This window comes from Takifugu rubripes, chromosome 17 (assembly GCF_901000725.2).
Source record: "Takifugu rubripes chromosome 17, fTakRub1.2, whole genome shotgun sequence".
Classification (NCBI taxonomy): Eukaryota; Metazoa; Chordata; class Actinopteri; order Tetraodontiformes; family Tetraodontidae; genus Takifugu; species Takifugu rubripes.
The window spans coordinates 10925517-10940180 of record NC_042301.1 but is presented as its reverse complement, the minus strand read 5'-3'; the positions used below and the strand labels follow the sequence as shown (position 1 = coordinate 10940180).

Sequence of the window (14664 nt, the reverse complement as noted above, 5' to 3'; positions counted from 1 at the left end):
ATAATTTTGCCATCCAATGGTGTATTTGTCATTTTAACTAATTGTCAATGTGTAAATTTGGAATGATAACTAGACAGGGTACAACGACTGAATTAAATTAGAGTTCATTTATTCAGTATGTTGTCATTTTTAATCAGAAGCTTTTTGCCTTAGTGTAGTAATTATACAGCATTTTTCATCAATTAGGTTTACTAAAGCCGTGCATCTGTTTTGAGTGAGGGTTTTATCCTCCATTTGAAGGTGGTTCATATTGTGCAGTACTGCCACTGTCAACCGAATAAAAAATAAACCTGGTCAATAGAATTCGCTGCAAGTTAGTCACCTTACTAATGTGTATTTTTATTTCATACTTTTTAGCGAAACACGCATAATTTAAATTTTGAACATGACTTTCACAACGTGTCCTTGAAGGCATCACGCTTACGGAAGTGCGTTTACGAGCCCTTATTATGATTAGCGCCCCAGACGGTGCGTTTAGGTAACTGCGTCAACATCGAAACATGGAATGAGTTGAGTACTTTGCTAATTTTTAATGCGAATGAAATATCCAACTTCATGTATAGGCCAAAGTTGTCAGACAGGTTTAGTGACAGTTTTCTATTCAGGGTCGAACTGTATGTATGTGTAATTTATGTTAATTTTGTAAGTTAACACTGCTAGCATGTTGTTCGTGCTAACTATTTGTGGAGAACTTTCCATTGAAAATGCGTCCAAATTTAATTGGTAATTAACTGAATGATTTATGAATGGGCGAGTGGTTGGTACGCATATATAAACAGAACTGCGGTGAAAGGAGGCGTAACTCCGACCCACCTATTATAATGGAATAGTTAAGTCGGCTGTGCGCAATTGGTAGCTCGTATTGACACAAAGCCAGTGTCGATTGGAATCCCTCAGATTGAGATAGGTTAACATGCCGTTTTGTGCAAGGTAATCGTCCGATCCTCTGCATCCGTAAAACCTGGAATATTTCAGTAAGTAGTAGATTGTTTTGTTTTGTTCTGCTCTGCTAACGCTTGCTCACGTTAGCTTAGGTTGCGCAGTTTAATTTAGCCGATGGACAAACATTTGAAAACTAACAAATTTGAATTGTACACGTTCTCCGTCCATCTATGTGGAACATTTGTTGGTTTCGTTTCTGTAATGCTTCCGTGTTTAGACAGAATCTGTGCTAAATAGATATTAGATATTTCCTTCGTCAGACGTGTATTCCAATGATTACGATGCTCGGTTAGCTCAAGCCACAACATAGCGTTACCTTTAATTTGCCTGCCTTGGAATTTCACGATTGGTGGCCGACTTCAATCTTCCTTTAATAAATCTGAACAGAAATGCTTTACTTTGTGCAGATATCTAATTCTCAACCCTGCCGCAGCAGGAGGTGAATCAGTTTCTGGACTTTGCTCTGACCTTTGCTCTTTTTCTTGTCTCTTGTTTCCAGGTCGCCCCTGACAAACATCATGAAGATGGCTTCCTACAAGCGTCTGAGTCCTGAAGATGTCTACCTGTCCTGTCCAGGTTCGGCCAAGCAGCCTTCTGTGGTGCCAGAACAATTTCCAGTGAGTCCATATGGTTGTGTAGGCTTAATAAAACTCTAGAATATAGCCCCAAATCTCCGTGTCAACAGTATGCACTCTTGAATTAAAATACTGATTATTTTAAGTTGGTTTTGGGCTAAATGTATAGTTTTTCAGTTCAGTACTTCTAAAAACATTTATGATCTGTTGATATCAGCATCTGTTGACAAGAGCACAGAAACAATTTTACTTAAAGGCATTAAAGTAACTCAGATCCTTAAACAAAAGAGGGCATTTCAATGAAGAATTAACCAGTGAATGATTGTGAAATTGGTCTTTGTTAATGATTTTTTCCCTGTGTTTTTAAGGAACCGGAGGAGGAGGAATCCCACCTGCTGCCCCGTCAGCCGTTGTGGTCTTTCAACAGAGGCCTCCTAGTGATCGGCTGCCTGCTGCTGGTCCTTTGTCTTGGCTGGTTGCTCAGCACCATGTTCTGGCTTCACAGACCTTTTGGCCAACATTCGCACAGACCTCCACCACCAGTTGCTGCCAAAAGACCAAATTCTAACACCACAACGGGCCTGAACGGTACCGCCGCTCCTTCCCTCCGCGACACATGCGGTTTAATCCCAGAGAGCTGGAGGTTCGATTGCTACCCCGAAAGAGGAGTGGTCGTGACCCGGGAGTTGTGCGAGGCCAGAAACTGTTGCTTTATCCCTGCGACCTCCTCCCCCACCCCACCTCCCTCGGGGAGAAATGGCATCCCTTGGTGCTTCTATCCTCAAGATTTTCCTTCCTACAAACTTGTGTCCATTAATGACACGTCTCTTGGACAGAAGGGCACCCTCGTGAAAGAGGTGAAGACCTACTACCCTGCAGACATCCTCACCCTGGAGGTGGACATCCATCACGAGACGGACACGCGGCTTCATGTCAAGGTGAGTGAAACATTTAATATTGGAAGAATTGTGTAACTGACAATCACGGGATCTGGTTTCTTATGGTTTTTGAGTAGATCGTCGACCCGTCAAATCCGCGCTATGAGGTTCCAATCTCCGTTCCCTGCGCCACCAAAAAAGCAGAAAATCCAGACTACTTGGTTGAGATTTCAAAGCAGCCGTTTGGTCTGGTGGTCAGGAGGAAGTCCACTGGGGCCGTTCTGTAAGTCTCAAGTGTCCCTGGCACCTTGAAGAGGGCCTGGACACCAGATGTGCTCATTGGTGTCCTGTTCTGGTGATTTCCCAGCCTGAACACCACAGTGGCTCCTCTCTTCTACGCGGATCAGTTCCTTCAGATGTCCACCTCCCTGCCCAGCCCCTTCATCTACGGCCTGGCTGAGCATCGCTCTTCATTCCTCCAAGATGTCCATTGGAACACCCTCACCATGTGGGCCAGAGATGTACCCCCTATGGTATGGAAACACTATTCCATTGCTCTGTTATTGTTATTATTGTACTTTCGACACGCATCCATCTTTGGTGTCTTCTCCTCCAACGCAGGAACAGACCAACCTTTATGGAACCCATCCTTTTTATCTGGTTATGGAGGACGAGGGGGCCGCGCACGGCTTCTTCCTGCTCAACAGCAACGCCATGGGTGAGTCTGCTGGAGGCTGCCTCTCAAATACAGAAGTGAGACTGACTTCAGACCACGACATGAAGCAACGGCCTGAACAGCTTAACAGCGGTTTAATCATGGTTTTAGCTTCATACTCGGCACATTTCTGCGGCTGTTGTCCCAAAACATCTGGACCTGTGTGTTTGGCGTTAACCTGCGGTTCTTCTCCACAGACGTGAGCCTCCAGCCTGCTCCAGCCCTCACCTGGCGCACTATTGGAGGCATCTTTGACTTCTACATGTTCCTTGGTCCTGATCCGGCTTCAGTGATTGGACAGTATGTGGAAGTCGTAGGTCAGTATGGGGGGAGAGGTGTTTGTGTCTCATTTAGATGCAGAAATGTGTCATGTGATTCCTTTAAATGTGTTCACAGGCTACCCGACGATGCCCATCTATTGGGCTTTGGGCTACCACCTCTGTCGGTGGGGCTACGGGGATAACAATTCAACCTGGGAGATTGTCAAACGCATGAGGAATTATGGGATACCTCAGGTCAATCTTTGTTTAGTCCATCAGTGAAGCCTGTTGTCCTCGTGTAATTAACGTGTTGACTCGTTGACAGGACGTCCAGTGGAACGACATTGAATACATGGATCGGTACCTGGATTTCACTTTAGATTCCAAGTTCTCCGCACTGCCTGATATGATCAAGGACCTGCACGCTCACGACCAGCGATATGTCATCATCGTGGTACCTGGGACTTTTGTCTCCTTCCATGCGTTGTGTCTGATTAGCTGCTTTAGTTTGACGGCCGTTTCCACACGCAGGATCCGGGCATCAGCAGCACGCAGCCCGAGGGCTCGTACTGGACGTATGAGGACGGACTGAAGAGAGATGTGTTTGTCAAAGACTCTGAGGGAAACGTCATTATCGGGAAGGTGAGGATCTGCCGACCATCACTCCCGCTGCTGAAAAATAACATCGCCTTGCATCCAAAACTGTCTCTTTCCGCAGGTGTGGCCCGGACTGACGGCATTTCCGGATTTCTCCAATGAGGAAACGCACGAATGGTGGTACGACAACCTGAAGAGGTACCACGAGAAGGTGCCGTTTGATGGCTTATGGATTGTGAGTATCGGAAACTGTTTTCAGAAGCAGGTGGTGTCAAGTCTTTAATTGTATTCCTCATTTTTAGTCTGTAAAATCACAGAAGAAAAACTTCTTTTGTATAAATGAAGATATAGCTTCAATGTTTTTTAATTGGATTTAGGACATGAACGAACCATCAAATTTCCTGGAGGGCAGCACCAAAGGCTGCCCATCAACCAGTCTGGAAAATCCTCCTTACACGCCTGGTAGGAACCTCTCCAATGCTCCGTTAAATCATCACCGTTCAGATTTAAGATGGCACGCGATTCTTGCAGGTGTCCTCGGGGGCTCTCTGAAAGCCAAAACTCTGTGTGCCAGCGCGCAGCAGAAGCTGTCCTCGCACTATAACCTGCACAGCCTCTACGGCCTGATGGAAGCCAAAGCCACCGCCAGGTAGTAACGACGCTAGTAACGACCTCACTAGCTCTTCAGATGCTTTACCTGACACCTCTGGCTGCTGTTGTCCAGTGCTCTGAAACGGATCATTCCAAAGAGACCCTTCGTCATCTCCCGCTCCACCTTCCCCAGTCAGGGGATGTACTCTGGTCACTGGCTGGGAGACAACAAGAGCAGCTGGAAAGACCTGTACTTTTCCATAGCAGGTTGGGTTCTTGTTTTAGAAGTTTATAGCTACTAACTCATTAGATTTTCATTTTCTGACTGTTTAATATTTCATTCTGTCCCTATTCTAATGTTAACATTTGATACCAGACGGTTAATATTTGTTTGGGAAAGTCAATAGAAGGACTTCCTCTGTTTAGCCACACCTTTGATGTATCATTTTAAGCTTTATCTTGTTTCCGTTAGCTGTTTTCAGTAAAACTCTTCTTATCTTTTCATTTATCCCTCTCGGGGTCACAGTGAGGGTACACACACAGTAAAACTGTTCAATAAAGGTGTATTCTGGCTGCTTGACAGGGACAAAATCTGGCAAATTCTGCACAGATTCCTGACACAAGGCTTCTATCACACAGCAAACATCGCAAATCTATGAGTTTATGCTCAGCATTCCTGCTTTGCATTTATAATCCTGGGGTCACTAGTAAATGATTAGTGTATGAAGAAAAATGCACTAAAATAGCTGAAAAGCCGCAAAGTTAAAATAAAGTTGACATTATAGCGTTTGACAGCCGCCCCAAGTGGTGGAACACGGTAATGCACACACCATGGCATTTTTATATAATTCTAATGTAATTTCTAGTTTGATGTGAATAATTGTTGGATTTTTGAGCCTAGAACGACCCAACCAGATGTGTAACCTTTTTGTTTTGCTGGACTTGTATGTAAAACTGTCTTGTATTTTTCTGATGGCGGCATGATACAGGAGTGTCTGCTTTTTGCCTCCTTCAGGTATGCTAAATTTTAATCTCCTGGGCATCCCGTTGGTGGGAGCAGATATCTGTGGCTTCATGGAGGATACGCAGGAGGAGCTGTGTGTCCGCTGGACACAGTTGGGAGCGTTCTATCCCTTCACCCGCAACCACAATGACATCAAAAGTAAGGTAAAGTGGCCGCTCCAGCGTCTGCTTAGAGCACCTTATCTACCCGGACATGCTAACACATGTTTGATCCACAGGCCCAAGACCCAACAGTTTTTAGCCCGCTGGCCCGCACCGCCATAAAGGACGCCATCCTGTTGCGTTATTCTCTCTTTCCTTACCTTTACACGCTCTTCCATCACGCCCATGTGAAGGGACAGACTGTTGCGCGGCCCTTGATGTTCGAGTGGGTAGTGCCGTTTATTTATTTCAACCTCTACGTGCTAGTTTAATCTGAATTGTATTTCCCTGCTGTGGTCAAAAGGTTCCCAAAAGATGTCAGAACTTATGGGATTGACAAACAGTTCCTGTGGGGGAGGAGTTTACTGGTGACCCCGGTGCTGGATCCTGGGGTGGACTATGTGGTGGGTTACATCCCAGAAGGGCTGTGGTACGACTACTATACGGTGAGACACAGTCAGCCCTCAGAACATGCACTTAACATGTTGTCACGTGACATTTTTGTGGTGTTCTGACTCGCAGGGCGACCCCGTTCATAGTAAAGGTGAAGAGGTCAAACTCCACGCCCCTCTAGATAAGATCAACCTACATTTGCGTGAAGGCTCTGTAACACCAACGCAGGTAAAACCCTCGTTCCCTCACTAGTTACCTTCTCCCCGATCCGCTCCTTTAATCCTGTGATGTTTCTCTGCGCAGACGCCCAACCTGACCCTGTGGGTCAGCAGCGGGCAGCCCCTCCACCTCGTCTCGGCTCTCTCCGAGGACGGTTCTGCCTGTGGAGATCTGTTCTGGGACGACGGGGAGAGCCTCGACACCTACGAGAGCAACCAGTACTCCTACATCACCTTTAATGTCACTCAGGTTCGTCGCCTTCAGTGATCATCAGATCCTCGGATCGATCCTTAAACCGAGCTGCGCTCACCTACGCACTTGTGTTGTAGAATGTGATGACATCCGAGGTACTACACAGCAATGTTGAAGCCACTTACATCACCGTGGAAACGGCCTCTTTCTACGGAGTGAAGCAGAAACCCAGCAGAGTCCTGGTGAACTCCCAGGATGCCGTTTTCTCCTACAGAGAAAACCAGGTGAGAAAATGCCTATGGTCTCTCAGACTGAGCTATTTTATACATCTGGGATGTTAAAAGAAAGCAAATTAAAGTTTTGTTGAAGACTGAGATGATCTCCTCTCTGCAGGTGTTAACGGTGGCTGATCTCGGTCTCAACCTCAGTCAGAACTTCACCATCCGCTGGGTGTGAAGACGGTGGTCTCCCTGTGTTAAGTTGGTGCACAGTGCAATAACGGGGTCGGAGGTGGTTCGGAGGGGCGACGGCCCTCTTGTTAAAGCTTTAGTTGTGGCTTTTTAGCTCATTAACTTTGAAACATTTTGACTTGAACATGATATTTTTAAACACAATCCATGAGTGTTCTTTCTTAATTAACAGTGTTTTAAAGCACAATCGCCAATTTTATTGTGTTTGCATGTAATGAGCCCCAGTTGCTGGAGTATCAGTTTAATTTTCCAGTTTTTAAATCTTTTTTTTTTTTTTTTTTTTCCCCCTTTGGTTAATTTTTAGGTTGCGTTGCTTCTGAGGTACATTTCAACTGTCATACACCTGTACTGATGGTGAAAACTTAACTGAGCTGACTCCACTGAGTTCGGCTTGAGGACTCCTTGTGCTGTGCAGGGTGGGTGGAGAACCACCTTCTGAGAGGGGCGGCTTTACCCAGCATGCTTTGTACTTCCGCTTTGAGCCTGTAGGGGGCAGAGTTGAAGTTTGTGTCTGACTACGAGGGGTCAGGACTTTTTTACCTGCTTTTGGGAGTGATTGAATGTATTTCCATGATGTTGGATAACTTTTTAAATGCTGCAGTAAGCCTTATTTTGCACTGATTAGTGTCCTGCTGTATGTAAATGATGTGGGTGCCTTATGATCCCCCTTAGTTTATGAACTTATTCTTTTTGTTTAGCTTTGTGTTTAAACCTGTGTTGCAGCAGTTAAGTGCCACAGTTGTCAGGATCACTCGCACCTCTACAGCCATAAATGTCCTGAAATGTTTTACTGTAGCTTTTATAAGCATCTATTTTTGACTGAGTAAAGGAAGGTGAAACTGCAAGATTTGAAGCTATTAGTCTTTGCTAATGATTTCATAATTAATGCTGTGAAAACCTGGCAACGACGCAGAACTCAATTATGCTTTCAAGCATGTTACGATGACTGGCATTATATTGTTTTTACTTGTTTCGTGTTTATGCTGACATTAAATCAAATGAACTGAAATTTCAAGTTGAGCTGGATTTTCTTTTCAAATTCCGACAGATAAAGCATTTAGCTCAAATACAAATATTTAATGTTTCCTTTATAATTCTGAACGGATGCAATGGACCACTTGTACCACTAGAGGGCAGCATCGCGCCGTGAACGTTTGACCCTGAGGAACAATTTCTTACAGACCATCCTGGGCCCAGTATGAAGGAGAGAGATAAGAGTAAAATAAAAGGCTCTCACAAACTAAATAAGACAATAAATGGACATTATTTTAACTAAAACACCCTTTAATGATGGAAAAGTACCTAGCAGCTGGTTATGAACACATATTTTTAAAAGTCACACAACTAAAAAAACATTTTTTTATTTTTTATATATATACTAATTTAAATACATTTCTCATTGGGGAATATAAAGGCCAGCTTGATGGCTGTCTTTGATGTTAACCAGGCTTTGTCTACTTCAAAATATCTTCAAAGCCAAAGATACAGTTGCAATATTAAAGTTAATGGCTTCACGGTGTGAAAAGAGGACATATTGTGTCTGAGTTGCAGCAATCATGAGTCGACCTCTGTATGACCCTGAAGAAGAGGAGAATGATTCTTTTGATGAAGGTAAACGATTTATAACTTTTTCTTCTTTTCAATGCTGTTTTTGTTTATTTTCCCCTTGAAATGAAACATTTTTACCTCTTTCACAGCGAACTTCCTAGATTATGTGAGAGAACTGGGCTTTGATCCTGACAGCGAGCCGGAGCTGATGCAGCTGGCCAGAGAACACCTCAGCCAGCATCTGCTTCCTGAAAGGGAGAGAAGGTAAAGGCTAAAGGTGGAGTATGGAGGACATTCTGGTCTCTTGGACCAGCACAAAGAACCCCCATTGGTGCCGCCTCAAATATGAGGAGCAGATTAGAGGTCCAGTTCTGATGAACTGAAGCTGCTGTTCAACTTAAATCTTATAGTTTTAATCATTCATATCCACATCATAAACCTGCAGTTCTGCCAACGTTGGTTTGGACACAAGGCAGGAAATTGAGGTTTATCTGATCCTCCCTGCTGGGAATGGTACATGGATTTATTGCTGCCGTTAGAACCTTGGTATCCCAGAAACCTCTGAGATGAGACCAGGTTGGAAGCAGCTGACCCATCTCCTCTTGTTTCCCTCTGTCTCTTCCGCAGCAAAAGTGAGACAGGGGATGACACAGGCGGCGTCAGCCCCATGGAAGACCACCGAAGGAAGCGCTCAGGAAGGACGAAGAAGAGATCAAGCCAAGGGGGGGAGAAAAATGATAGCTCTGTTTGGGTCTCCGAGTTTGGAGAGAAGATGTTGCTTTTCCATCCTGCATTCAATGTTGACTATAGGGAAATGTCAGAGGAGAAGGTCAGAACAACCTCACGCTGAGACCTTTTCGAGAATCTATCCTGGTTCTTACTTTCATCCCAAAGGTGTCAGAGACGGACGGAGATGGCAGCGACCTCTCGGAGGACTCATTTAAAATAGAAGAAAGAAAGCATAAAGGAAAAAAGAGTCCCGGAGCCTCCAAAAGGTATTCACCTGTTTGGAAGCACAGCCACGTTTTTATTTACGGAGTTGATGAGGTGAAAATGAGGAAAAAAAAACTTTAACATGTAAATTTGATCCAATCTAACCACTAATTTCACACCAGTAGGTTTTGTTTTATCAGTTATAAGACTAAACACTGAAGCACTGTTGAATTTTAATTCGGTCTATTTTTAGGTCTGATACTCGAAAGAGACGCGAAAGCAAATGTCAACCAGAGGAGGATGAGGAGGAATCGGTCGGTGAGAGACTGGAGGCCCAGAGGAGGGAGGAGGTGGAGAGTCGCAAAGCAAAGGCCAAGAAGAAGAGCGATGAAGAGAAGAGGAGGCAGAAAGAATACCAGAACTCTGCAAAAGAGGAGCTGAAGAGCGAGCTGATGAAACCCAGCTCAGACACAACGTTTCTGGATCGGACCGAGTGTCAGTCGGAGGTGGACAGTCTGAAGGCCCAGATGAGGGAGGAGGTGGAGCAGCTCCAGCCTGAGTTCCACCTGGAGCTCGAAGCAGAGAGGAGGAAGGCGATGGAGGTGCAGGAAGAAAGCGAGCAGGTAAGGGAAGGAAAACAGTGAGGTGGGCAACAATGAGGAGGAAACTGACTCCCGCTCTTCCTCCTCAGCTGTGGAGCCTTTACCGGGAGGAGATACGCCGTTCCGTGAAGCTGGATTACGAGGAGAGGCTGGAGAAACTGAGGGAAGAACTCCGGACGGAACAGAACAACTTCCGGCAAAAATTCAAGAATGAGGTCAGAACCTCTGGTCGCAGGGACGGAAACTAGTCCCGCCAAAGCATCTGAGCAAAGACCACGACTGATTCCCGTCGTTCTCGCTGTGCTTCAGGTGTCTGCTCAGAGGAAGAACTTGTTGTCCGCTGCGCAGGAGGAGAAAGAGCGCATGCGGGCCTCGCACGCTCAACACCTGGAGAAGCTTCGCTCGGAGTTCGAGAAGCAGAAACAGCAAATACAACAGATGCAAGAGGCGAGAGTCCAACGCACGCCAACAATCATTCAGCTGTGCTTTGAATGTCGCCTGAACGAGAAGTTTGTCTGTCTCTTCCTCAGACGTCAGAGTCGCAGCGACGTGTAGAGCAGCTGGAACAGAGAGCCAAAGAGCGGAAGAACATGGAAGACGGCGCGCCGCAGACGCCGGACAAACTGGACCAAACCGCAAAGGTGAGACGAGCGTGGACCTCGAAAACAACAGCCTTCCTCTGCAATTTCCGGCCTCAGGCTCCTCATCGGTGTGTCCAGGCCTCGGATCAGCTCAGGCGGGAGAGAGATGAGCTGAGGCGGGAGAGAGATGAGCTGAGGCGGGAGAGCGAGGAGCTGAGGCGGGAGCTGCGGAAGGCGGCCGCAGAAGGCGAGAAAGCAAGAGAGGTCCTCCAGAAGACACGGCAGGAATGGGACAAGGCCAAGACAGATGAGGCGCTGCTGAAGAAGGAGAGAGACAAAGCAGTGCAGGTGTGCGCGACGGCAGTGGAGGAGAGAGCGCGGATGAAGAAGAAGTACAAGGCCATGGAAAAAAAGACACACTCTGGAAAAATGCCAAAAGAGCTCCTCCTCCTCCAGTCTGGATACAAGTGTGGACAGAAGAAAGACACAGAAATCCAGGAGTAGGGCGTCTTCGAGTGAGGACAGCGACTCATTGTTGCTCACAGAAGACACAGATGGATCAGTTGACTGCTCGCTCACAGGCTCTCGTTCCTCCAAGGCCCAGCGAGAAGGAGACAAGACGCTGGACACAGAGCAGGTAGGGAGGGACACAGTCCACCTCCACCTCACCTTTCACAGTTAAACTATTAGTCTGAAGGTTTCTGTCTGTGTCTCAGGCGGCACATGTGAAGAACCAGAGAAAAGACCTCCAGGAAACAGAGGATGAAATACAAAAACAGATGGAGGTGAGACATCTGGGTCATGTGAGACGATCCTCTGCACGTTCTGGCAGAAAAGTTCTGTTCATACGCTGGTTTCCTCTCCATCTCCAGGCCTTGAGCAAACTGAAACAGGAGAGAGATCATCTCAAGGAGGAGCTGCGGGATATTATAGAGGAGAAGGTGAAGGAAAGCATGGACATGGTCCTCATGAGGACAGAGGTGTTGATGAAGGAGAGAGACAGAGTCATGGCCCAACGAGTCAGGAAGGAGAAGGAGGAGTTGGAGAAGAACCTGAAAAGGTTGCAGAAGATATGCAGGTCGTTCAGTCACAGCAGGAGGTGAAGTTAACACAGGAAACCTTCAACGTCCCCTCCTTAAATGTTTTGACCCAAAGCTTTCCTGCACAGGTGCTCACGTCTCCATGGTTCCACCAGTGGAATGGAACAAAATGAGGGCTCGCATCACCTCTTCAGACCCGAGAGGACATCAGAGGAGGAAGCAGGAGACACGGACTCCTTGACGCTCTCACCTGAACCCAACAGTGCTGAAGAGTAAGTTCGGAAAACACGACGGCACTAATTTAGCAGCGCTGATGGAAAGATGACCACCAGGGGGCGACAGACCTCTGACAAAGGTCTGGAAGGGTAACTCAACCTTCCCTCTTAACAGGTCCTGCTGCTGTGTATCCAGCAGGATCCCCTCCCACTTCCCCACCCTGGAAAGGGATGGGGCCACCGTGATGAAGGTAGGGGAGATTATTCCACTCAGACAAACCTCAGACCTTCAGCCATATTCAGGGTTTGTCACTGCATTAATGTCTCCAGATGGACACCCTGGGCACCGCCTCTTCGCCGTGGATCGGGGACAATCACAGTGTCCCTGCGAGGTACTGTGGTCCAAGAGGACCCGGGTACAGCCGCCGGAGCTGCTTGCTCCCAGGTACGACAACACAACCGCACCTTTGCTCCCCCGTTCCTGCTTTCAGATGCTGTCAAGGTCATTTTTATTGTCTTGCATTCTTCAGGGACAGCTAAAGACCTGCTCCCCATCGCCACCGTGAAACCAACTCGCTTTTCACATGTGTCACCTAGGTAACTAGCATGATCGTACCCTGACATGGTGCGCCTCATCGAATACAGTTAAAATGCTGAAGTGATCCACAGGGAGAAACGAGTGGGCCTTCCTGAAATCCTGTGTCTTTCTGTGTGTATTTCTGTGTTTGTGTGTGTTTGTGTGTGTGTGTGTGTGTGTGTGTGTGTGTGTGTGTGTGCGCCACAGCGCCGGCAACCAGCAGTTCAGGCAGAGCTCGATGGTCAGCAGCAGCAGGGTGGAGCAACTGGTGAACCAAAGCAGGAGGTGGCTGGAGAAGCACGGGAAAGACGTCAATGAGTATCCTTCTGGTGCACCTTCATGTCCACCTGCTTCAACGAGGAAGCAGACGCAGATGATGGGCTGTTAGCTTTGGCGTCGACAGGGCTGCAGCTGGGACGCTGTCGGCCTGGTCCAAAGACGCTCAGTATTCCCATTGATTCTTCATTTCTTTTGTCACCTTTAACGCCGACCTCCAGACCTCTCTTGGCTCGCTGTCCGCTGACTTCCAACAAGAGCAGCTTGTTTTACGAGATGATATCGACGCATTTATACTGAAGATAAACAGGAAGGAATCCAGGAACACACCCTGGACACACAAACCATTCACCCACACAATCCTGGACGAGTGCTGGGTGTCAGCTTTTAGTATAACATAGATTTTAAAACATACTCTTTACATCTAAGTACGTTGACATGTCCTGTACTTGAGTACAACTCAGTATTACTGACTTATGTTGGGCTGAATTGTCCTCCCCTCCTGGGCAGCTGCCATATTTTCATTGGCTCTGAGCAAACGTTCACAGCATAATTGTTTCCAGATGACAGCGTGCGGAGGGGACATCACTCATGGGGGGTTGTGAGACCGGCGGGGGTCTGTTAAAGGCATTCTGCTCTACTGACGAGGGCATTTCCTGTCTGGATTAAGGAGGATCAGCTGTTTGTTCACAGGGTTTTTGTATGGTTGGCGTGTGGACAGAGGGACAGCTGTGGACATCGCAGCACTTCTGGATACTTTCATTGAAGTTGGCCATGTTTGAGGAATGCAGGTGTTTACGGACAGGACTTTTGAGAAAATATTGGAGTTTTTGTTCCAGCCAGGCTTTCTGGAGAGGAATGTTTATGTATTTGAGAGCGAACAGCTTCCTGTTAGCATCTTTGATTTCTTCACGCTCTTGTCCAGTGACACTATTTTACATCAGTATGTTGATATTTTAGGGTATAATTGTGTGACTTTATAGTATGCTAATATCTTTTGATATTAGGAGGTTGGGGATCATCACATTTTGACGGGATGATTGTTCATGTCAGTGGTTTTATCGGCCAAAATGTCCGACTTTGAAGCAAACAAAGGTCATTAGCCACAATAAAAATAGTCTGACCTCTTGACATGGTGAGATCATGGCTAAAAAGTGACTTAACGCGTGACAGCCGTGGAATGATTCATCGTGACTTCTCATCACATAAAAATGAACAAACACTGACGGGAATGATGAATAATCAACATGTTTTTAGGGAACATCTGTGTTTTACTGACTAATGCTGCAATAAAGAGAGGAAAAACTACAACCGGAAACGGACATTGCAGAAGATGATTTACTGCTGTATTAGCGGCCGCGCATGCGCCCATTCACGTGTGCAGGTGTCAGGTAACTGCTGCAGCCATCGCCACCCACTCCCATCAACACACCCAACCTGACGGAACCTCTGAAGGGAATTTCAGCCCCAGTCAGCAAGCAGATTTTTTGGCTCAGAAATTAAGTGAATCTGTTGAGACTTTAAAACTACCAAGTTACAGCTATTGCATTAAAAGTTAATTTAAAATAAATCAGTCATTTAAAGTAGGTAGATAATTAAACCTAGTACTTGGCTGCCCGCAAACCTGATTTTGAGCTCAAAGAGGAGGCGCATCTGAATGACCCATTCAGACGTGAAGGAACAGGCAGACTTACGTAAGGATTCAGCAAACTGGAGCAACTGGTTTAATTGTATCCGTCTTTGTTTAGAAAAAAGTTAAATCATTTAAAAAACGTTTTCTTTACCTTTTATTTTGAAGGTGACTTCACTGATACATGCGGATTTCCTATTTTTGCATTAGTGTTACTGGGGAATCTAGTTTGCAACAATTTACGCCTTTTCCACGCTGACACGCAC

The 14664-nt window shown here is 46.3% G+C and overlaps 3 protein-coding genes across 6 annotated transcripts; all 3 read left to right on the top strand.

Annotated features, from left to right (window-relative positions):
- Window positions 1–480: 480 nt before the first annotated feature.
- On the top strand, window positions 481–8011 carry gaa2 (alpha glucosidase 2). 3 transcript variants are annotated; one of them, XM_029850839.1, is made up of 22 exons: window positions 516–974; window positions 1442–1559; window positions 1886–2455; window positions 2533–2678; window positions 2763–2928; window positions 3017–3113; window positions 3308–3427; window positions 3507–3625; window positions 3696–3824; window positions 3902–4012; window positions 4089–4202; window positions 4345–4429; window positions 4499–4616; window positions 4692–4825; window positions 5574–5725; window positions 5800–5948; window positions 6027–6168; window positions 6245–6343; window positions 6419–6583; window positions 6664–6810; window positions 6920–7006; window positions 7085–8011. In XM_029850839.1, exons 2-21 carry the CDS (start codon window positions 1461–1463, stop codon window positions 6980–6982), a joined length of 2925 nt encoding a protein of 974 aa, XP_029706699.1. In that variant the 5' UTR covers window positions 516–974; window positions 1442–1460; the 3' UTR covers window positions 6983–7006; window positions 7085–8011. The 3 variants fall into 3 exon arrangements, with proteins under 3 accessions (XP_029706700.1, XP_029706699.1, XP_011611150.2); XM_029850840.1 differs by lacking the exon at window positions 516–974 and adding an exon at window positions 481–509 and having other exon boundaries at window positions 6920–8011; XM_011612848.2 differs by having other exon boundaries at window positions 6920–8011.
- A 559-nt stretch (window positions 8012–8570) lies between these two features.
- Window positions 8571–11164, top strand: LOC115253261 (trichohyalin-like). The gene is made up of 8 exons (XM_029850681.1): window positions 8571–8808; window positions 9172–9373; window positions 9439–9539; window positions 9731–10100; window positions 10169–10294; window positions 10389–10526; window positions 10610–10720; window positions 10799–11164. The coding sequence occupies exons 1-8, from the start codon at window positions 8753–8755 to the stop codon at window positions 11162–11164; spliced, it is 1470 nt and encodes a 489-aa protein (XP_029706541.1). The 5' UTR covers window positions 8571–8752.
- On the top strand, window positions 10608–14652 carry LOC115253290 (uncharacterized). Of its 2 annotated transcripts, XM_029850842.1 has the most exons (11): window positions 10608–10720; window positions 10799–11297; window positions 11377–11445; window positions 11533–11759; window positions 11829–11972; window positions 12091–12166; window positions 12246–12360; window positions 12446–12512; window positions 12700–12810; window positions 12990–14462; window positions 14567–14652. In XM_029850842.1, the coding sequence occupies exons 3-10, from the start codon at window positions 11440–11442 to the stop codon at window positions 13066–13068; spliced, it is 825 nt and encodes a 274-aa protein (XP_029706702.1). In that variant the 5' UTR covers window positions 10608–10720; window positions 10799–11297; window positions 11377–11439; the 3' UTR covers window positions 13069–14462; window positions 14567–14652. The 2 variants fall into 2 exon arrangements, with proteins under 2 accessions (XP_029706702.1, XP_029706703.1); XM_029850843.1 differs by lacking the exon at window positions 14567–14652 and having other exon boundaries at window positions 12446–12540; window positions 12990–13011.
- Window positions 14653–14664: the final 12 nt, after the last annotated feature.